The sequence below is a fragment of the Eulemur rufifrons genome, chromosome 6 (assembly GCF_041146395.1).
Source record: "Eulemur rufifrons isolate Redbay chromosome 6, OSU_ERuf_1, whole genome shotgun sequence".
NCBI classification, from domain to species: Eukaryota; Metazoa; Chordata; class Mammalia; order Primates; family Lemuridae; genus Eulemur; species Eulemur rufifrons.
Window position 1 is genome coordinate 91358168 of NC_090988.1, and position 25038 is coordinate 91383205.

The 25038-nt window shown below is 34.8% G+C and overlaps 3 protein-coding genes across 3 annotated transcripts; all 3 read left to right on the plus strand.

Moving 5' to 3' along the window:
- The first annotated feature begins 2467 nt into the window (after window positions 1-2467).
- Window positions 2468-3397, plus strand: LOC138384444 (olfactory receptor 4P4-like). The gene has a single exon (XM_069469946.1). It carries the CDS (start codon window positions 2468-2470, stop codon window positions 3395-3397), a length of 930 nt encoding a protein of 309 aa, XP_069326047.1.
- An 8418-nt stretch (window positions 3398-11815) lies between these two features.
- LOC138384944 (olfactory receptor 4P4-like) lies at window positions 11816-12751 on the plus strand. Its single transcript, XM_069470584.1, has one exon. The coding sequence runs from the start codon at window positions 11816-11818 to the stop codon at window positions 12749-12751; it is 936 nt and encodes a 311-aa protein (XP_069326685.1).
- Window positions 12752-23256: 10505 nt separating this feature from the next.
- Window positions 23257-24186, plus strand: LOC138384945 (olfactory receptor 4P4). Its single transcript, XM_069470585.1, has one exon. It carries the CDS (start codon window positions 23257-23259, stop codon window positions 24184-24186), a length of 930 nt encoding a protein of 309 aa, XP_069326686.1.
- The last annotated feature ends 852 nt before the right edge of the window (window positions 24187-25038 follow it).

A 25038-nucleotide genomic window follows, 5' to 3' on the forward strand; every position in this document is an offset into this window, starting at 1 on the left:
GGTTTTTACAGAATCCATATTCTCTCATGATCTTAGTCATAAATCTATTTCCCAATAACCGAACTTTAATGTCTTTCTTTTCTTCCCCCCCATGAAACTGAAGTTGACATACCTTTGCCAACAATTACTCACATAGATCTTTCTCAGTGCATTTAAATTTTGAAAGAGTGACTTTTGGAAGAGACACTTTAAGTGAAAGGTATGTGAAAAGCTGGACTCAAAATTCCTCACTCCTAAAACTGGTATGGGTGTAGTGTGTGTATGAGTGTGTGGGGGGGGGGAGGAGAGAGAGAAAGAGAGAGAGAAAGGTAATTTTTAAGGATTAAAAGGAGATCAGAAGAGATTTGAGGATGGGATGAGACTTGCAGATTTTTTAGCTCGAGGTAGCTTTTTCAGAGGATTCCTGGTAGAGACTCTATGGGAACTGCTTTGAAGCATCTTTTTCCACATAGTTCTGTGTTTTCCCAGATGATGTTCAATATTGTAAGTAAAACAGGCCTGGACCTAAATGTTAAGAGATACTGAGGCTTGTAGTACTATCAGGGAAATATTCTTAACCACGAATTGCACTTTCTACAGTTTTAATTCTCTACTTTTTCTACAGTTTTGTTCTACAATTTTAATGAAAAATTATCCCTAGATTCTTTTATGCCCTTTAACTCACAGACACTTCCACATAATTTGAAATTAGAACAAATGTACACCAACACCCATTTTTTTCTGTGTACTTAATGTGTATCTAATGTGTAAATTCTCGTACCCATTTCCTTGTGGCAGAACATAAAATCCACAACATGTGAAATCATTAACAGGTTAAAAAATTGGAATCTGTTTTCTTATACAACAGTTTTTTCATTTATAAAACATTTTGGGGTTGTTGTTTAGACTCAAGAAGTTAGAATTATAAGCTATTTACATCATATATTCTTTACATAAACTCCTTTATTTTGCTCTTGGTATAAGGCAAATAGATCTAATGTCATTGAAGGAGGCTCAGAGAGAGTGAATTGCTCAGAGATAACAGGAAGGAAATGAACAGAGAATCCGAGACTGGATGCTCATCTTCATGATCCTTATACTAGGGATCTGTCCACAACATCATATTTTTCCTTCAATGGTACCATTAAAAACAAAAAGAAAAACAAAAAGCTGAGTGTGGTGACTCACTCACACCTCTAGTTCCAACTACATCAGAGGCTAAGGCATGAGGAGTGCTTGAACTCACGAGTTCCGCAAGTCAAGCCTGGACAACATAGTGAGAACCCCATCTATAAAAATGTGAATTACCCTGATCCGATCACTATACATTATATGTATCAAACTATCTCTATATATCCCATTAATATATACTATTATTAATTGTCAAGTAAAAATATAAAATTAAAGAAACAAAATAATATTGAAATTAATGATCTTTTAGGCAAACCATGATTTTGCTGAGGAGGACATTTGGATATGGGTAAAAGGTGATGGTTTCAACACATTTGCTCTCTGCTTCCAGATACTTTGCATCAGAATGGCTGCACTGTTTTGAATGTGTGATTACAGAAGCAGATCATTCCTTAATCACATTAAGTCCTTCAACATGTCAGTAGAAAACAATTAGCTCTCCAAAGTGTTTCTAACATACCAACAGCAACCTCTAAAATGTGCCTTTAGAATAATTAGGAAAAAGGTGAAGCTACTACGTAAGAATAACTGTGCTCCAGGAATTGAGATGCCTAGCAATTGCTGCCTCCAATTTCTTATTTCCAGCCTCTCCATGTCCTGAACTGTGGCCAAACCTGCCAGGGAAAGTCACTGAAACTGTTATCAACTAATTCAAGCTATTTTTCTGCTATGATTACGGTCCTGTAGTTTTTTTTTTTAACTTCAATAATAAATATTAATTCTATTGGGTATATGAAATGTTAGTTGTTAGATTGGGATTTTATAGATAAATTATATGTAGCATAGATAAGGGGAGGATCTTTCTTAAAGTTATTGAGTTAGCAAATGACAGAAATGAAGAAGGATCCCATTTCTTTGCTGCAATTTCATTTGGTTTGTAGATAACATGGCATAGCTGTTAGGAATCTGGCATCAGATATGGGTTCACATCTTAGTTCTGCAACTTAGTAACTCAATGTCTTATTGTAATTAGCTTAATCTTTCTATTTCTTCATATGTAAAATGACTATCAGAACAATACCTATTGTGTTTTTGTGAAAGTTAATGTACACAATGTATTTATAAAAGTCCAAGGCATAACATATGCTTTCATTAAGTATCATTAGAAATATCACGATAGCCTTAATCAAAAACGGTTTAAAAGATTAAGCCTGTACTAGATCTGCTATCATCTACACTCTTTTCTAATTTATCAATCTCTCCCAAACTTAAAAAATGCTATTAAAGATGTATTATTTTCTGTATCATTTCAGATGAATTAAGTTTCTGTTGTGTATTCTGGACTCAATTCAACTTCATGGAAAATCAGAACAATGTCACGGAATTTGTTTTCAAGGGTCTCTGGGGGAATAAGCAAATAGAGCTACTGTTCTTTTTCTTGTTCCTGCTTTGTTACCTGGCAGTCTTAATGGGGAACTTCATCATTTTACTCACAATCACCTGCAGCCATCTAATCCAACAGCCCATGTACTACTTTCTCTGTCACCTTTCCTTCATGGACCTCTGCTATACCTCCACCGTGGTTCCCCGCCTAATCAGGGACTTAGCTGCTGCGAGAAAACACATTTCCTATAACAACTGTATGACCCAGCTCTTCACTGCCCACTTGCTGGCGGGTGTGGAAATATTCATCTTGGTGTCCATGGCTTTTGACCGCTACGTTGCCATCGTCAAGCCCCTGCATTACATGGTCATCATGAACCGGAAGAGATGCAACCTGTTGATTGTCATGGCCTGGGGCGTGGGTTTTTGGCATTCTGTCGCTCTACTGCTCATGGTACTCAGTTTGCCTTTCTGTGGTCCTAATCAGATAAATCACTACATATGTGATGTGAAGCCTCTTTTGAAACTGGTCTGCAAAGATATCCGCGTTGTTAGCATCCTGGTGATTGCTAACTCAGGGATGGTGGTAGTTGTAATTTTTCTTGTCCTAGTAGCTTCCTACATTCTCATTTTATATAATCTTAGGACAAGGTCCTCTGCAGGGAGACGCAAAGCTCTTTCAACCTGTAGCTCTCACGTCATGGTTGTAGTTTTGTTTTTTGTGCCCTGCATCTACACCTATGTACTGCCTGCAGGTAGTGAGAACAAGGATAAGGAAATCTCTGTGTTTTACACTGTGATTGCCCCCATGCTGAATCCTCTCATCTATACCCTGAGAAATGTGGAGATGAAAATTGCCATGCGAAAGGTATGGTCCCAAGTGTCACATTCAGAATTAAAGTAAATCGGGAGATATTCATTGTGCTTTCATTCTTATGTCTCCAAGTTGGTTATCATTTGAGAGGTTATAAGAACAATATAATCTTTTTTTTTTTTTTTTTTTTTTTTTTTGAGACAAGGTCTTGCTTTGTTGCCTGGGCTAGAGTGCTGTGGCATCAGGCTAGCTCACAGCAACCTCAAACTCCTGGGCTTAAGCGATCCTACTGCCTCAGCCTCCCGAGTAGCTGGGACTACAGGCATGCGCCACCATGCCTGGCTAATTTTTTCTATATATATTTTAGTTGGCCAGATAATTTCTTTCTACTTTTAGTAGAGATGGGGTCTCGCTCTTGCTCAGGCTGGTCCTTTTTTTTTTTTTTTTTTTTTTTACATTTCCTACTTTTATTTTTTATTTTTTTTATTCAGGATATTATGCATGGAACAATATAATCTTTCTTTGGGGAGTTAGACTAAATGACCTCTCATGATATATGAGCCAAAAAAAAAAAAAAATACTGTTATTCGGATTGAAATATGCACTTTAAATGGCTCAACTAGTTCCAGGTGTGACTACTTGGATTTGAAGACTGCTAAAAATGTATCAATATCCTCTCCAAAAATTACATGAAACTCTATTTTCCTTGGAATAAAACCCAAAATTTGTTAATCAGAAATCTTCCAACATTGGTCCACGTTTACCTTGCTAATCTCAGCACGCAGGACAGTAGAAGCAATTATGGGGTTACGGTAATAGGCTTTGGGAACGGGGAGACCTGGATGACATACTGACTTTTAATTTATTCTCTGTGTTTTGGTAGTTTGCTTTAATTAGACTTCATTTAAAATCTCTGTTAGATTGGTTAATATTATCGTTTGTAAAGATGTAAGATTACATTAGCTAATACACGAAGTTTAACAGAGTGTATGGCATAACAGAAATTCATGTTAGGTATTTTCCTTCTTTACTTTTCTTCTTGTGTCTCCCTTTGCTTATATGCTTACATTCAGCCACACCAGACCCCTTCTGCATTCTCCACACATACTCCACAATCTTCCACTTCTAGGGCTATAGCTTGGCTCTCTCGTCTGCTAAGGATACCCTTTATTATATGCTTGAGGGTCCTTGTCTTACACGTAATTCACACTGCTGGTGTTGTCTTATTAAGGATGAGTTTGTAGACTCATGAACAGATCAGATGTATTCCCCATTCCTTCCATGTTCTTCTATTGACCTTCATCTGTACATTTACACTGCTTCAAATAATTCTATGTCCCATGTCAGTGTTTGTCTCTGACTTTGAAACTCAAATTTTAAAAAGAAAAAACTGTATTACCTGTCCATTACCAGCAGTGATTGCTTATTTTAGTAAATTAGTAGCAGAAAGTAGAATTGAAAGATATATCTTATGGTATTAGCTTGAGCAGGTATTGTCAAACTTTATTTCAAAGGTTTTGTATAAGTTTACAATTTTACCAGTAATATATGACTTCCATTCCTCAAACTGGTAATTTGCATTTTTTCTTTCTCTCTCTTTTACCTTGATTTACCTTAATAAAATTTTCTAAATTAATCCTTTCAAAGAACCAACTTTTCTCTTTTCCATTCCTATTTTCTATTTTGTAAAGTTAGTTATGTAATAGATTCTTTTCTTTACATTTATTATAAAATAAAGGATTTTAATATTGTTTGGATTTAACTCACTTTCCCCCCCTAAAACTTGATACCTAGAATACTCAGACCATTGATTACCAAACTGATGTGTATTTGGTGACAGAGGTCATATCACTACATAGTCTACAGATGTAAAAAAGTCAATTAAGGAATATTATTAACATTATTGTGGCAATAAATTCAATAATCTATTATACATATAAAGGACAATGTTTGATGGTATAAATTACCAAAGCTTATTAAAAAATAAATACAGACAATGCCCGACTTATGATGGTTTGACTTATGATTCTTCAGCTTTATGATGGTGTGAAAGCAATAAACATTTGGGAGAAACCATACTTCAAATTTTGAATTTTGAGCTTTTTGGGGCTAGCGATATGCAGCACGACACTTTCTCACAATGCTGAGCAGCAGCAACAAGCCGCAGCTCCCAGTGAACCGCGCAATTATGAGGGTAAACAACTGATGCCCTGCAGGTGTACTGCGTTGCCAGTGTTTCTTGGATATTCTGTTTTCACATCCCATCCCACCCACAAAACACCCATCTGTGTGCAGTATTCAACACTTTATTATAAAATAGGCTTGGGTTAGATGATTTTTGCCTAACTCTAGGCTAATGTAAACATTCTGAGCATGTTTAAGGCAGACCAGGCTAACCTATGATGTTTGGTTAAGTTCGATGTATTACATGCATTTCAATTTCAGAATATTTTCAACTTACAATGGGTTTATTGGGACATGACCCCACTGTAAGTTGAGGAGCATCTATAATAGATATTATCAACAGTCCTTTATCTCTTAAAGAAATTGAATGTGTTGTTTCAAGACTCCTTATTCCTTGCGTATATATCGCTTTAATGATAAATTCTACCAAATGTTAGATTAAAAAAAAATACTTATTCTACACAAACCCTTTCATAAATAGGACAGAAGAGAATACATTTGAACTCATTCTATGGATTCTGAATTTCTCTGGTACTTATGAATTATATCATCTTTCCTACATGTTCCATAAAATTTTCTACATAAAGCATTTCACTGTGAATACAGTTTTATTAGTTCCTACTCAAAATGAGTGATTTTTAAAATGTGTGTTTAGCATGGCCATGGGATATGAGATCACTATACACAAATCAATTGTGTAGTTTGTACTGGTAATGAATAACAGAAATTGTATTTAAAAAAATTCATTTATAGTAGCATTAAAATATAAAATACTTCAGTATCAATGTGACAAGATAAGGTCAAGATATTTTCACTGAAAACTAAAAATTTTACTGAAAAAATATAAAGATGTTACTAAATAGAAAGAAATACTATGTTATAAACCAGAGAACTCAACATTATTAAGATGTGAATTCTCCCCAAATTAATCTCTACATTCAAGTAATCCAAAACAAAATCTGAATACCCATTTTTTTTTTTAGTATTTTCCAAATGGGTTCTAGTATTTATATGAAAATGAGAAGGGCCTATATTATCTCCTAAAACTTTAAAAAAGAATAAACTTAGAGAACTTAAATGACCTTATTTCAAAGTGTATTATAAAACATCTGTGTTCAAAATGGTTTGGTGTTTTCATAAAGATATAAAAATAGCTTAATGTACCAGAACTGAGAGTCCAGAAGTAACCTGCACATATATGATCAACTAGTTTCCATTAAAGGTCTTCAGGCAGTTCAGTGGGAAAGACAGTCTTTTCAACATATGAAGGTGGGAGAATTAGACATTCCTTTGTACCAAACACACACACACACACCCCCTTTCCATCTATACAACACACCTTGTGCCAGTTTAATTCTAACTGATCAACATTTATGTGCACATATAGTAGTATGTGCACATATTTCATCGGGTGTCGGGGAGGTGGGAGGGGGAGGAGGGGATGGGTATACACACATAATGGGTGCAGTGCACACCGTCTGGGGGATGGACACTCTTGGAGCTCTGACTTGGGTGGCGCAAAGGCAATATATGTAATCTAAATATTTGTATCCTTGTGATATGCTGAAATAAAAAAAAGAAAATGGATCTTAAACCTATATATAAAATGTAAAGCATAAAATGTTTGTCTAAAGTCTTCTATTCTCAACTATCTGTTCCAGCAGTGTTACCTGGTACCAGTTATGATCCTATAGGTCATTGATTTTATTATCTATCTATTCTACACACCTAGGATCTTTTTTTTTTTTTTTTTTTTTTTTTTTTTGAGACAGAGTCTCACTTTGTTGCCCGGGCTAGAGTGAGTGCCATGGCATCAGCCTAGCTCACAGCAACCTCAAACTCCTGGGCTCAAGCGATCCTACTGCCTCAGCCTCCCGAGTAGCTGGGACTACAGGCACACGCCACCATGCCCGGCTAATTTTTTCTATATATATATTTTAGTTGTCCATATAATTTCTTTCTATTTTTAGTAGAGACGGGGTCTCGCTCTTGCTCAGGCTAGTCTCGAACTCCTGACCTTGAGCGATCCACCCGCCTCGGCCTCCCAGAGTGCTAGGATTACAGGCGTGAGCCACCGCGCCTGGCCAAACACACCTAGGATCTTGATAATAGTCCATTTTGGACTGTAAATGCCTGTCTTTGGTTCTCTTTGTCCTTCTTCGTTTCAGATTTTTTTGAAAGCTAACCTAATACTACTACAGGCTACACAGTTTTCCCTCTTATTCTTCAGAAAGGTGGAATAGCACAGAGTAGGTAGTTTTCTGAACTGCTCTGTCTGACAATAGCATTTTGGAACCTCCAGAGAAATATTGCCTGAGCCAGGTTACAAAGTTAGAAAGTAAATACCCAGAGGCACCAGGAACATTTCTGTGGACAGTGGCTTAGCAGCCAAGATCTGTTTAGAAATGTCTTTGGGGATATAATTTCTTAGATCTTTCAAAGACTTATAAATTCTTGCATTGTTATTTAAGTGTATATTCTGCTATTCCTGTACTAATTTCCTTCAGGCACAGTCATAAAATAGATGACTCTTGTGACTTAAAATGCATGTTTGCTTCTGCAAAAATTTCAAAATGCTTTTTGGATTTTTATTTTATTGTATTTTATTTTTTAGTCTGAGATAGTATTAAGATGTTAAGTCGGCACTCAATGTCTCCAGCAGCCTGCTTTCCTGAGAGATAAAGATCCACTTCTCCTTATATCACTGATTGATTTGGTGAATATTTGAAGTTCACTTTCCTTGCAAACTGTAGAAGTTATATAACATGTTGAGATTTCCCAAATATTTTCAAAGAATTAATCTAGGTGTATTCGAATTACTGGTTTTTAATTCTCTATATTATTGGTTTAATTCTCTATATTTTATTCTGATTTTGATAGTGGAATGAATTGGCAGTTTGCGTATCTGAGGGTGGAATTCTTCCTGACGTAGCCTAAAACAACCTGACAGCCTCTCAGACCTGATGATCAATGAATTATGCTGCCGCCTTGGTTTGTGGAGAGTTCCACCAACCATATGCTAGACTGATTGCATGCTATTTACATTTCTTTTATATAATTTTATTCTAAAGGCTATGATTCTTTTGCAGTATATGATAATATCATTACTATACAAATATTTGAGCATAATTCAGTTTTAATTGTGCATTATTTACAAGCAGAATTCCAGTTAATAACAATAAAGTTAAAGGCACTTTCAAATTGGCAGTAAATTTCATTGTTTACCATTCTTGTACCTGTATATATTCCTATTAAGAAATACTGTAGTTAATGGTTGAATATCTATTATAAGGAAGAATTTCCCATCTCTCAAAAACTATGCCATTCTAAAATGAACTAGTTTTGTCTGTGTCAACCAAGGTAAGTTTATAGCTTGCTACATTCTAATACCCTAAGAGGAAATTTGAACATATGCTAGAAATTGCACTTTAATTAGCAGAACACCTATTCTTGTGATGTTAATTTAACACCTTAAAATTTTAATTCAATACTACCAAAGAAATAAAGTAATCATTTGATTATTTTTCGAGTGCAAAAAAATGAGGCTAGTGATTAGTATTAAGAAATGGCCAAGATAATCAATTCATCATCAGCCTAACTCAAAATGTCTAAATGGACGTTTACTTGATCACATTTATTAAATTCATATTGTGATTCGTTTTCTTTATTTCTTCATTGGACTTGGTGATCGATGTGTGTGCATGACAATTTCATTAGTTTCTAAAGTATTCACTCAAAGAGAAAAGAACATAAGAGGAAAATAACTGTGTATTAACCTTATATGTCACTGGGGTATTTCATAATATCTCACATATTCCTCATTGTATTTCTGAATTATGTAGATATCTTAATTGTATAAATGAGGCAAATGAGGCTTACGAGTTTGAACAACTAGGTCGAGGAACATAACTGGTCACTTTATTTTATACTTCTCAGCCTTTCTACCTCTTTCTGTGTTGTCACTGTTCTAACCACTTGGTTACTCATTGCCTGATATTTTTTATTTCCTCATTTATGGGTTCAATTTTAATAGACATTTTATTACTATCTCCATGGTCAAGATAATATTGTTTTAATGACTAAAATTATCCTCACCTGACTGTTCACTTTTCCCTTTTACCTCTGCTCTTGGCAGTGACCATTCATCACATTCCCCTAGATACAGGATGAGAAATTAAGAGAAATAGTAGATTAAACATCAATGGTAGCCTAGAAAAAAAGCAAGAATCCTGACTTAAGGAATTCACATATTTGTAAAAAAGAGGGGATATCATTTCAAACTTATTTAGAATCAGATATTTCTAGAACACATATTTATAGTAAATACAAAATATCTTTTCATATAAATAGTCAGGAAGACAGACTGGGTGTTCTGACAACCTGTCCCTGTGCAGATTCTTCTCTGCAGAAATGAGCTTTCAAAATAGTTCTTTTTACCGCTGTCCTCCCTGACGCCCTCTCCTCCCTCCCACTCTGTTCTCAGGCACGGTGGGCAGCCCCAGCTGGGCTGAGAATCATCAGTTCTGTCTTTTGACATCCACAGCATATTACTTCAGATCCAGAGAAACTACTTAGATCTCTTGTTCTGAGTCTCTTTTATTTAAACATGAGAGGTTTGGACTAATCGAATGATTCCTGCTTTTAAATTACTCACAGTCTACTTATATAATCAATCTTTTAAAATCAAATTGTTTTAGGTAAATGAAAGTATTTGGAAAGTTAACAACATTCCACCTCAGAAACAAAGAATCAGCATCAGATGTAATAGAAAAATGTAGAAGAGAGGTCAATAAACACCGTCCCATCCAGTTTCCAATACTTTTTAGTTACTGGTTACTTCTGAACACTCTGTGTCCAGTGATTATTTTTTGTTTTGTTATATAAGAGTCAAGAAAAGCATATAGGGATACCATGATCAAGGGGGCACAAACTCAAAATTCTCTTTGATAAAGTTAGAACTTTGAATAATAATTAAAATTTCTAAATGCTGCAACTGTTATCTATTTGCCATCTAAATTTATCTCAAAGATGATAACTAATGTAGATATTGATTTTGTGAGCCGCTAGATTTGATGTCTTCTAAATAACCTTCTCACAAATGTATTTTACGTTTTTATAATATAATAGACATTCAGGGGTCAGATATGATTGTCTTGTCAGATTCAGACTAAGGTAGGATGTGTGCTAGAGCTTTTGCCTCCCCACTGGTCAGAAAATTCCTCATTAGTGGGTAAAATACCTCCTAGAGGGCATTCTCTCTATACTACATGCCCTTTTAATCTACTGATTAAATAACATCTTGAGATTATACATAAAATACAAAAGATTTATACCCGTGAATTTTTCATGTATTTATTCATGCAACAAATACCACTGAGTGCTAACTGACCACAGAGTTTGTCTTAAAGTTACTTTATTTATCATCTCCTTTTATTGACATTTGTTCCCTTAATTATATATAAAATATATAGAATTTCAAGCAAAAGCCATGACATATACACAATTCATACCTATGAGTGGAATTTAATGATTTAATATACTTCTTTTGCTTATTGTCATCTTAAATTTAAATGACAGTATTTTTTAAAAGGTGTCTTTAACACATGAAATGTAATAGGATAAATGAATAGATTTGCTTATTATCTTTCACAACTTCAGTTATTAAATGACATTCTTCCTTTTGCTGTGTAGTTTTCAAATGTTCTTTTTTAAAATATAACAGCAATTACATTGGTTTATCATGACCCATTGATAATATTTGTTGACATGGTAAAGAAGAGTATACTTTACACAAATTAAAGTTCTGAAATCAAGCTGTGGTGTTTAGACATATTTGCATTTCCTGAGGATTTACTCTCACATAATTTGGGGAATTTAGGCAGATCATATTAGAAGAAGGAAAGTTGACCTTATGAATAAGGCACACACTTTTAAAATATAAGCAAAAGAGCTTTTTCTTTGTCTAAGGTTAATCAAAGCTTTGTTCTTAACTAAACAATATAATTAATAGTAATAAGTTGATTTTTAATTTTCAAATAACATTCAAGTATGTTCTAATCATTACAGGTAATACTGAATAGAAAACATAATTATTCCTATTTAATATTATTTCAAACAAACTTGTAAAATGAGATATAACAAAAAAGGAAATGCTTAATTCCGTAAGTCAATAATAATTCTATTATTATTCTATGCATGGCTATCTATTTCTTAGAAATTGATACTATTGGGATCATAGTATTCATTTTTCATCCAAATTTATGTTTTCTTTCTTGCAGGTATTTAACTTGGTGCATAAAATACATCAAACTCAAACATACGGAAATGCAGAGAAACATCTCAGAATTCATTCTTTTGGGACTTTCTTATGATCAGAACATAGAAATATTTTGCTTTGTGCTCTTCCTTTTTTGTTATGTTACTCTCTTGTTAGGAAACCTTCTAATCCTTGTCTCCATTGGATGTACTCCTCTTTTTCACCAACCAATGTATTATTTCCTCAGCCATTTATCCTCTGTGGACATCTGCTATACCTCTAGTGTTACACCCAAATTAATTGGTGACCTGCTAGGGGGGACAAAAGCCATCTCTTACGATAATTGCATGTTACAGGTTTTTGCCATGCACTTCTTTGGAAGTACTGAGGTGTTCATTCTTACTGCCATGGCATTTGATCGCTATGTTGCCATTTGTAAACCTCTCCACTACATGATTATCATGAACAGGACAAGGTGCAATCTCCTAATCTTTGTTGCTTGGGCGGGTGGGGCAGTCCATTCCCTTCCTCAATTATCTATGACAATCCGGTTACCGTTCTGTGGTCCTAACGAGATTGATCACTATTTTTGTGATATCTTTCCTTTGCTAAAAGTTGCTTGTACTGATACCTACCTCACTGCTGTTCTAGTGGTTGCCAATTCAGGTATGGTTGCCTTAGTTACCTTTGTTGTCTTATTTGTTTCTTATGTCATTATATTATTCACTTTAAGAAATCACTCAGCTGAGGGAAGACGCAAAGCTCTCTCTACCTGTGGGTCTCATGTCACTGTGGTAGTCTTATTTTTTGTGCCTTCCATATTTGCCTACCTTAGACCTCCTACCACTTTCCCTGAGGATAAAGTATTTGCACTTTTCTACACAATCATTGCACCTATGTTCAATCCCTTAATCTATACTCTGAGAAATACAGAGATGAAAAACGCCATGAGAAAAGTTTGGTGTCAAACAAAGGAAGCACACTTTTCAAAGGAAGCACACTAATTTACAAAAGATTATTGGCTCAGAAACTTTATAAAGAAAAGAACTAGATGTAAATGAAAAAGCTAAAAACAATATTATATATTTTATGCTACTTTGTTAATTTGAATGGAATGAATAAGTGACAAGGACTTAGAAGTTTAAAGTAATAGCCTATCAAATACATATTCTAATATACCAGAATGACTTAGAAATTTATTTAATTTTATGGCTGCGTGGAGACGTTGTATGTAGGGTTACCTATATTAAAACAAAAACAAAAACAAAACACTCTGGGACAAAGTAAATAAGGCAATGATATATTGAACAATGACTTATAGTGCACAAACATTTTAGTAATAATTTTATTATAAACTTTGGGTTTGGGAGCCAGACCACATGGTGACATGATCATGTGATAGTGGAGAGTTCGAAATCTATAATATAAATAAAGTTTTTAAATTTTTGATAGAATATTCACATATATATCTTCTAGCAGAATTCAGAAATCAGTTGTTCAGCAAAGAAATCAGTATAGTATTAATAGAATCTGTTTTATAGTGGTTCCTGAAGGGTCAACTCTCCTGAATGTCCATTGAAAAATTAATAACAATCAGTGAAGACAGAATAAGAGTCAATACTTTAGAATGCTAAAACACACTTATCGATATTCTACCTACTGGCCACAATTTAATAACATTTCTTATAATAGTTAACTGATTTATGAAAATGTAAATGTTGTTCTGCCCCTACCTGCCTAACATTGAAAAGTTAGTGGCTAGTCACTGGATCTTGTACCAAAGACTTTTATTGCTAAAATGAGGAAAAAAATTGCAAAAGACAAATAAGATATGGCTAAAAACAAGCACAAATAAACTAACAAATAAAATACATTGTGGTTGTCCATGGATCTTTATAGTAGCATTTTTCATAATTACCAAAATTTGGAGGCAACCAATACAACCATCAATATTTTACAGTTTTCAGTATACGGGTGTTTTACCTCCTTGATTAAATGTATTCCTATGTATTTTTTTGTAGCTATTGTAAATAGAATTGTTCTTGATTTCTCCTTTGGATGGTTCTTTGTTAGTATGCAGAAACACTCTGCTTTTGGTATGCTGATTTTATAACCTGTAATTTTACTGAATTCATTTATTAGTTCTAAGAATTTTTTAGTGGAGTGTTTAGGGTTTTCTATATTTAAAATTATGTCATCTGTAAATGGAAAAATTAGCATCTTCCTTTCCAATTTGGATGTCTTTTATTCATTTCTTTTGCCTAATTGTTTTTGCTAGGACTTTCTGTACCATGTTGAATGGAAGTGACCAGAGTGGATGTCCTTATCTTGTTCCTGATCTTACAGGAAAAGCTGATTATGGTGTTAGCTATGGGTTTGCTGTATATGGCCTTCATTATGTTGAGGTACATTCCTTCCATGCCTAATTTGTTGAGAGTTTTTATCATGAAAGAATGTTGAATTTTGTCAGATGTTTTTTCTGCATCTAGTGAGATGATCATATGGTTTTTTGTCCTTCGTTCTGTTAATGTGGTGTGTTACATTTATAGATTTGCATATGCAGAGATACTTCATCAAGGAAAATATACAGATTACAAATAAGTACATGAAAAGATAAAAATTATTAATTATTAGGAAAATGGACATTAAAGCCATATGATACTGTTACCTATTCACTACAATAAGTAAATGAAAAGACTGACTATGCTGAGTATTTGCATTACAACTCGAGGAACTGAGAATATAAAATGCTACAACTATCCTGGGAAACAGTTTGGAAATTTCTTCAAAATAGTAAGCATACACTTCCTAAAATGACCAGAGATTCTGGTCCTTTACATTTACCTAAGAGAAAGAAAATATTTGCCCATAAAATATGTGTATCCAATTTACTCTAGCAGCTAATTAATGTCAGCCAAAATACAGTCACAACCAAAATTCTAAAATTCGGGAAATGGATAAATAAATTGTGGAATTTTAATACAGTGGAATAACTTCAGGATTTAAAAGGAATGTACTATAAATAAATGTACACAAAGACGTTACTAAATCTAAGAATATATAAATTGAATGAAATAAAATAGCTCTTTCCTCCCCAAAACTGTATACTATGTTCTTTCATCTCAAAACATTCTACAAAATGGAAATTAATTTATAGTTCCAGAAATGGATCAGTGTTTTGTTGGGCATCAGGGAGGTGGGCTGGAGAATAGAAATACAAAATGTCATGAGGAAACTTTTGGGGGTGATGGCTATGTTCATTATCTTGATTGTGGTGACGGTTTTATAGGTATAGATGTAGGTAAAATCTTTCACATGAATTACATACATTTGTATTTTAATTATACTTCAATATAGATTTTAAAAATATATTTTCTTAAAATTGTTCCTATTACTTTTTCTCTGGCCTTTCTGGGACTTCTAGATTTATAAGGAAATCCAATGGTTATTCTTGCATTTATTTGCTCAAGAATGCATGTAAAGCTTATAGCTACTGAGTATATTTTCCACCTTCCATCATTTGGAAAATTATAAAAAAAGTTTTTGAAATAAGTTAATATAAACCATAACAACAAGTATTTTCAGGGTAATGTAGAAAATGAAAATGAACAGAACAAAATCAACTCTCAGCAGAGCAAGTTAAGATGACCTGTGATGGATAAACGGATAAAGAAAATATGACGCATATACACAATGGAATACTATTCAGCCATAAAGAAGAAGGGAATCCTGTGATTTTCAACAACGTAGATGTACCTGGAGGACATTATGTTAAGTGAAATAAGCCAGGCACAGAAAGACAAATACTGCATGATCTCACTTATATGTGGAATCTACAAAAGTTGATCTCATGGAAGTAGAGAGTAGAATAGTGGTTACCAGGGGCTACAGTAACAGTGGTGAAGAGGGGTGGGGAGATATTGGTCAAAGGATTCCAAATTTCTGTTAGATAAGAGGAATGTGTTCAAGGAGTCTATTGTATGCCATGCTGACTATAGTTAATTCCAAATTATATTTTTTAAAAATGCTAAGAGAGTGAATGTTTAGTGTTCTCACCACAAAAATGATAACAATGTGAGGCCATGCATAGTTAATTATCTAGATTTAGTTATTTCACAATGGATAAATATATGTATACTTCAAAACATCATATTTTACATGATACATACAATTTTATCTGTCAATTAAAAATAAAGTAAAATAAAAAAATAAAACAAAAAAATGATGGCCTGAGATGAATTCTAGAATTGGGATTTTGAATGATTCAATTGCACACATCTATAAGGAGTATGCTGCTTTGTGTGTGTGTGTTCATGCATGTGTAGATGGTTATAGGTATGACAGCTATCTTTCTGTGTATTGACATACAAGCTAGTTTGAGTGAAGATTCACCAACATTAGGCATTATGTTATAATGGACAACCAGTAAAACACTGGGTTCCTATATCCTGCATTCTGAAATGTTAGAATCTGTCTTTTCCTCAGTTTCACTTACCTCTCAAATCCTGGGAGTAAATAATCAACTTAAAAATACCCCTTTCTTTGACCCACAGAAGACACAGGGTCCTGAGCCTGTTTCTGCTGTTATAGTAGCATTTTGAGCTAGTCTATAACATCTCGAGGCTTGTGCTCTTATCTACATGATAGAGCTAATAATAATGGCAAAATATGCATTATTGTAAGGCTTAAATTATATAATGAACTTAAAGTGACCAATAATTTCTCAATACAGTGTTATCATTTTGTAATAGATAAGATACTACAAAATTGATTTCCTGAAGTTTTACAGGTCTGAAGGAAAATTTTAATATATGGGTTTGTATGATAAGAAGATGCTGTGGTTTGAATGGGTCCCCTGCCCACCAAAAGGATGTGTATTAGCACCTTAATCCCCAATGCAACAGTGTTGGGAGCTGGGGCCTAAAGAGGGGTGATGAGACCATGAGGGCAGAGTGAATGGATTAATGTCATTATTGTGGGAGTGGGTTCATTACAAAAGGGGGAGTTCTGCCCCCTTCCACTTCCTCATGCTCTCTGGCCCTTCTGCCTTTCCTCCATGGGATGATACAGCAAGAAGGTCCTCACTGGATGCTAGCATCTTGATCTCAGACTTCCTAGCCTCCAGAACCATGAGAAATAAATTTCTATTTTTTATAAATTATTCAGCCTGTGGTATTTTATTATAGCAACACAAAATGGACTAAAACGGAGGGGAATTGGGGAACCAGATTTCAGTGTGTACGTTTTAGGCTGGACCTGCAGAAGTAAAGTAACGTAGGAGAAATGCATGATGGTAAATATTATAAGAGTTTTGTTGGGCAATGAGTGCCGATTCTCTCTAATATTTTCATTATGATGGCATGTAATGATATACCGTTTCTACCCTGATGTGTTTATGATGAACACAATGTTTGTTCTTTTATCTTTTCTTCTGTCTTCCATTTCCCAGTCATGAACTCCATCAATGCTAGTCGTTGGCAACAGATAACCAGGCCCCAGTCCTGACTTAGAATGTGGCCCATTTTATTGAACTATCTAAGTATGAATGTTAGTGTTGGTAATGGTCAATTTTTGGACTGTAAATGCCTATCTTTGCTTCTCTTTATCTTTCCTCTTCTCTGACTTTCCTAGAAGTTAACCTATCATGATTTCACAATACAATGCCTTCCTCCTTTTTTCCAGAATGCTGGATGAGCCCAGAGCAGGCAGAATTTCCTGAACTGCACTGTGTGACTAGAGCATTTTGGGGTCTTTGAGGAAACAGTAGTGCCTGAGCCCAGCTAACACAGGGAAGTAAAGTGACAGCCAGAAAAGGCCCAGAGGCGCCAGGGACAGCACCATGGACAATGCCTCAGAGGCATGTGGTGAACATCTGTTTAGAAATGCCCCTGGGAACATAATTTCTTAGAGTTTTCAAAGACCTATTAATTCTTGCATTGTAACACAAATTTATATTCTGTTCTTCTTAAGCAAATGTCCTTCAGGCAGAGTCATAAAATGAATGACTCTCAGAGGACTTAAAATGTGTGTTTACTTTGAGGGGAATTTCACATTTTTTAAAACAATTTTAGGTTTGTGGTGTTAGATCCGGTTCCCCTTGGCCCCAGGAACAGAGAGGCAGAGTCACTGAGGCTGCAAAAAGGCAAAGGAGTTTATTAACTAGCCACAGGCCAGGGTCCAAATTCCAGAGCACCAACGCAGTGGCCTCTCCAGGAACTAGGACCCCGCCCTGGGGTAAAGATTAGGCTTTTATACTTTTCTGTATGCTAGTTTTCACACGACACGTTATTTTGTACATAACACGTTAGTCTGCACATGACATACCAGTCTGTACACGACACACTAGTCTGCACACGACACACTAGTCTGCACTTTATCCCCCTTCAGTTTATTTGTTCCTTTTGTTTAGAAGTGGCTGATCGCGTTGGCTTTAGGTTTGTTGACTCTAAGTTTCGGACTTTTTGCACTGGCGCCAGTTGTAGTTAACATCATTCAGGGGAAGAGGAGGGTCTCCGACGGGGGAGGGGGGCTGTTGTTGCATACCTTCTAGTTTTTGGTTACAAGCGATACTGGGAACACACACCCTGCACAAGCTATTCATGCGCTGATCATGTCTTGCTCTTCTTATTTACTTAGTTGGTTGGAGGGCACCTGGATTCTCCAGTCCTTTATCAGAAAGCAACTTGCAGTTACCTCCCCGGGGCTTTGTTTTCCTTTACTTTAGTGAAGCCTGCCATGGCTCCACTTACGCTAAGCACCAAGCCAGCAAGCCATATATACAGAAGCAGAACTAGGCTTCTCACATCCAGGAAGCCTAGCCTATCATGGAGTTACCTTTGTTCTTATCTCTGTTTTTCATTCTGATTAACTATATTTATTAAACAACTAAAAGCAAGCATAGTCACATAAGCGAATAGCATCAGTTAGAATCAAAGAGAGCACACATTTTCCTACTATCAATTCCTGTTCTTCAGTGGATCTACTTCTTGAATTTCTAATATTAAAGGAAATTTCAGTTCCAATACCCTTGGTAACTGATGCAAGTTTCTAAGATACGTTGAGACTCAAAAGTAATTTTAGAGAATTGGCCTAGATGTGCTTAAATTACTGATTTGTAAATGTCTACATTTTATTTTACATTTAAATACTGGAGAAGAGTTGGCAGGGTCAGTATCTGAGGAGGACATTCTTTCTGATGTGGCCTAAAACTAATCTAACAGCCACTCACACCGATGGTCAGTGAATTACTCATGCTACTGTTTTGGCAGAATGTCACCAACCATCCTTTAGTGTGTCCTGTGCAATTTAAATGTATTCTAGTTAATTTCATTCTTAAGACTATAACTTTTTTTGCAACATTAGATAATTTAATTACTAACACTTCAGCTAACTTTAGTTTTAAGTGTACATTATTCACAAGCAGAATTATAGTTGAGAATGACAACAGTCTAGTTAAAGTTAATGAAATCTTCAAGTTGCAGGGAACGTCAAGTTACATTTTGGAGCTTATATTTTTTTCCATATTCCCAAGAAGTAGCAAAGTTTATGCTTAAACGTATACAACGACAAATAATTTCCTAAATTTCAAAAAAGTCTGCCATTAGATTCATCTTATTCATCTAAGGTAAGTGTATATAGCATGCTAGATCAGTGATTTTCCTGACACTTCCAGCCTTCTGAGACTAGTGTCCACATATGTGCAGAAGTACTTATAACACCATGTTCAGGCGACATGAAACCTGTTTGTTTCCTGGGAAGCGTGTGGGGAACTTAAACTTTGCTTCTGGAGCAGGAATTCTTTCCTGTATCTAACAACTGCCAAATGGAAAACAAAAAAAAAAACAAAAAACCTAACAAACCAATCAGTCAATTGATCTTTGGCCTAGAGATAGGGGACGCACCCCACTCAGGTCCCTGAAGTTCCTATATTAGGTCTGTGTGATAAAGGGGAGGAGCATTTGACAAGGAGTCCAAGACCAGAATTTCTACCTCTAAATCTACTGTGTGACTCTGGGTAAGTTACTTCCCCTCTCTGGGCCTTAACAGCTTTATTTCTGAAACGGGCTTGGACAAGACATGTTCTGTGGCTCCTTCTGATGCTAACAGAAGGTGTCTTGCCAAAGATGTCAAAGATGATCTCACTAATCAATGACATACTATGGTCATTGATTAGAAGACTCAATATCATTAGGATGTTGATTTCTCTAATTTGTGTTTAGATTTAATGCAATCACAATAAAAATTCCAGCAAGCTTTTTTGTAGATATCAGCAAGCTGATTCTGAAATTCATACAAAAAGTCAAAGGAACTATAATTCCAAAGCAATTCCATGAAACACTTTTGGATGATTCATATTATTCAATTTCAAGACTTAGTAGAAAGTTACAGTAATCAAGACAGCATGTTATTGGTGACAGTGTAGACACATAGACTAGTAGCCCAGAAATAGACATATAGAAACTGATTTCTGATGAAAGAGAAAATTTAATTTGATGGAGAAAATAATGGTCTTTTAAACAAATAATATTGGAACAACTGAATGTACATACTCAAAAAGGAGCCTATATCTACGCTTCACAGCTTATATAAAAAGTAGATTAAAAAGCATTATAGACTTAAAGGTCCTTTTTAAAGAACCTGGGAAGACATACTTAGATGCTTTCTGTTAAGTGGGAAGATAATCCATGGAGGAGATGAGTGTTCTGAGTAAACAAGTATAACTAGAAATAATGATAGCATGTGTACAAACAGCTATAAGAAAACAAAAGAGGAACACGGGTGATCCCATGGAGAAAAGTCTAAGATCTGAAGGTGATGTGAAAACACTGACCACATCAAGATTGGGGGAGACATATGACAAGCAAAGAAATAAGTGTTGAAAAATAAAGTTTAGTCAGGCCATAAGAAATAGACTGATTATTAGTAGAACTTGGAGAATCCTTTGGTAATAGTACTTTAGGGGCAAAGCAAACTTGCAGGTTGAATTAATTTGCAAGACTTTGATCTATGACCATAGGTTACTTTTAGACTTTTATTATTTTAACTTTGTAATAATTAAACAAGTCACAGAGAAACATTAATGCACGGAATAATGAATAATTTTTAAAGTAAGCTCCCTTATAACTCCCACTCATGACAATAAACAGCACTCCTATCAATTCACAGTCACATCCTCTTTCTCCCCTGTCTGTAATCTCTATCTTGTTTACTAATATTTGCCATTATTAGCTGTGCTCACAGAGCAAAGCAGAAGCATACCCTAGCTTTGAACATAGATCTTTTTAAAAAGGAAAGGCTTATTGAAAATGATATAAGACTAGAGCAACATTATAGAATGTTCAATTATATTGTTGATAAATATTATAATGACCATTATGTTGTAAACTCAAAAAGACGTGAAAGAAAGTTTTTACTTTTCCTGAAAAGTCACTTTAAATGAAAATGTACAACCACATACTTCTTCCCAAGAGAATATGATAAAAAATACTCTGTGGGAATTGATGGATCATTTCTTAACATAGGGACCAGAACTATAGTTTTCTCCTCAGGTTATAGAGAAGGGAAAAAGAAAACGAAATTGTATAAATAGCAGATCTCAGCCATCAAGAACTTTGTAATAAATGGGGTTCAAATGATATGGTGCAGAGTGTTTATAACCCTGTTATAGAGTTGCTCTGGTAACTTGGATTGAAAGGATGCTAACTGGTGAGTTGATTACTTGGGGACATGGAGGTAAGTAACTTTCAGTAAATAAGCAATGCTTAGGGAGGAAATAAAAATGTACATTTAAAATATAACCTTTACCTAAAATTTTGCTTAGCATTTGAGCTGGAAATTTCACAGGAAAAATTTGGTTCTATATTAGACTATGATTTGTCTAGTTTTTGAAAACAAAGTACTCCTGTCTTCAAAGATTTTTCTGTGGCATAGCCTCTCATAATTTATTTGATTTGGTGGTGTGGGAGGTGATAGTAGTTACTAAAAATGGTATAATTTTTTTATTTGTTTATGTATGAACTGGGGAAAAATAGAAAGTGAAACATCAGTAGCACTCACTGTGAAAAGAAAATGTCAGAAGTTGCAAGGAAATAATTTAAATAGTTAAGGAAGGACTGCAGTTTCAAGGGAGAGGAAAAAATAGACTAAAGGAAAACAACAGATTCAAAATAAGTGCAGAACACATGTGAGTAAATTACTTCTCTCTCCTTTATCATCACCCTTATAAATATGCGATATTTGTTGAAAATCAAATTTTAATTCTGTGTTAATGAACTGTATTAATTAGCAACTAATTTTAAAACCGACTTTTTATTAAATTCTATAGACGAAGACACTTTTGGATTAAAAGAGCACTAAACTCAAGAAGAACTTCATTGTCCACTGGGGGTGAGATGACATATTCTAGAAAAATAAGATCAAATTTATAGAATAATACAGCCTAGTTTATAGGAGAAATGCACATGAAAAAAGGATCATGTTGTTACAACTCTAGGGAGACAGTAAAACTTTGACCAAGAAGAAAGTAATTTAAATTTTACAAAGGACATTATTGTGAGAAGGGTTCTTAGAGATAACTGAGGATATTTTCCTCCTTTTACAGAGAGGAAATTTATGGGCCAACAGTGTAAGGACACAAATCTAAGAAGTGGCAGTCTTAGGACATGCACTGAAATCTCTTTTCTCCTATCTATTTTTCATACATGACAAATAACTGACAGTGCAATATTGCTACCCATGCTTGAGAGAAGAAAAGATATACTGCCTCCTAAAGAAGTATGTGAGCTGTACATCTGTTACTTTCTAGAGCTGGCTTTTGTGTGTAAGAATCCAGAACTGATTTGGTTTGTGGTTTTTATAGAGACTTTGGGCAGATTTATATGCTAGTTCATAGTTCTATGCTTCCATTTACATATTTTACATTTAAATTTGAGAAGCTAAAGTGGAGCAATGACTAAAATTCAGGAGATATTCTGGTCTTGCCTGATGGATTCAGACTTGTATGGAAACTTCAGAGTTGGGAGAGTCAGAGTTAATGTTCAATTTATCCTATTGCTTTAGTTTTTTCACATCTTAAATTTTATATTTGCTTGTACTTAATGAAAAAAATAATTATGTGGCTTGTTTTCTTAATAAATTTTGAGTCTCAGAGAGTAAAATTGATATACTTTGCAAGGAATTATTGTGTATTACATTAGGCTTTGGAAATAGATGTTGCCTAAGATAAAATTTTAATATTGTTTTTGGAACAAAAGCATTCATGCCTACCAAGGCAGAGATTAATTACAATTTGCTGGAAGAGTTAATGGAAATCATCTAGAGAGTCTTATTAGGGAGTCATTTTAATTGAATACCAGATATTAATGCTCTGAGACACTTGAATGAGGTAAATTAAACCTATGTCGTTCCTCAAATAGAATATGATCATCGTACTTCTCAACAAACACTTTTAAATGTGAGCTCATGAATTATGTAATTTCAGATGATTTATATGTTCTATCTACACCGGACCATGGAAAAAAACAGTAATGTCACTGAGTTTATTCTCTTGGGACTTTCCCAAAACAAGAACATTGAAATACTGTGCTTTGTATTATTTTTATTTTGCTACATTGCTATTTGGACAGGAAACTTGCTCATAATGATTTCTATCATGCGCAGTCAGCTAATTGACCAACCCATGTATTTCTTGCTCAATTATCTTTCACTCTCTGACCTTTGCTATACAACCACAGTGACCCCCAAACTAATGGCGGACTTACTGGCAGAAAGGAAGACCATTTCCTATAGTAACTGCATGATACAGCTCTTTACCACCCATTTCTTTGGAGGCATAGAGATCTTCATTCTCACAGGAATGGCCTATGATCGCTACGTGGCCATCTGCAAGCCCCTGCACTATACTGTCATGATGAACAGGCAAAAGTGTAACGCGATCATCACAGCTTGTTGTACTGGGGGATTTATTCACTCTGCCAGTCAATTTCTTCTTACCATCTTCCTACCGTTTTGTGGCCCCAATGAGATAAATCACTACTTCTGCGATATATATCCTTTGCTGAAATTGTCCTGTTCTAATACACAAATAATGGGTTTCTTAGTCATTGCTAATTCAGGCCTGATTGCTTTGGTGACCTTTGTTGTCTTGATTTTGTCTTATATTTTTATATTATATACCATCAGAAGATACTCTGTGGAGAGTCGCCACAAAGCTCTTTCCACTTGCAGTTCTCATGTGATGGTTGTGGTCCTGTTTTTTGCACCTTCTTTATTCATTTACATTAGACCCGCCACGACATTTCCAGAAGATAAAGTGTTTGCTCTGTTCTACACCATCATTGCTCCCATGTTCAACCCTCTGATCTACACACTGAGAAACACTGAGATGAAGAATGCTTTGAGGAAAGTTTGGTGTCGTCAAATAGCTCTGAAAGGAAAGTAACTTTTCTGAGTTATTTCTGCTTTGCATGCCATGGTTCTAAGAGACCACAGCTGTGAGTAAGATCCATTCTCATCATCTTGTCCTGTTGTTTAGAGAGATAAATGGGCACACAGGAAGCATATCCCTTCTGTTGTTTTACACTGTTACATTGACACTTCATCAACAAATTGAACGTTATTGTTGTTCCTACTTCCCTCCATCTTTCTTAATCATTAAAATTGCAATCATATGATATGAAATAACCAGATGATTTCTTAAAAATAAAGGATTATATGGCCTCATATTAAAATACATAATGCATTTTTGCCTTAAAATGCTGAGAAGCTGAATAAAATAAAACTTGCAATTTTAAAACTTTTAGTGACTATACATACAGAAAATTGCACATATCACCCATGTATAGTTCATAAATTTTTTTCAAACTAGAGTATTATCATGCAATTAGCAACCAGATTAAGAGACAAAAGTTACCATACATAAGAGGTCTTCCTCATTCTTCTTTATGAGTAATACCTTCCAAAGGTAGCCACAATCTTCATCTCTAAAATCAATTAGTTCTACCTGTTCCTGCACTCTGTACAATAAGAATGATATAAATTGTATACTGTTTATTGCATGTCTTCTCGTGATTACATTTGTGAGTCACTCCCCATGTTTGTGAATTTTCTGACTGTTTTCATGGATCTATAGTATCTTATTGTCTGAATATATAACAATAAATTTATCCATTCTTTTGCTGCCAGACATTTGAGTGGTTTTCCATTTAGGTATGTCAGTGCTGCTTTGGAAATTTTGGAACATATCTCTCTGGTGTCTTCTATTGTTTTATTATACTTTATGTTGTAAATAAGA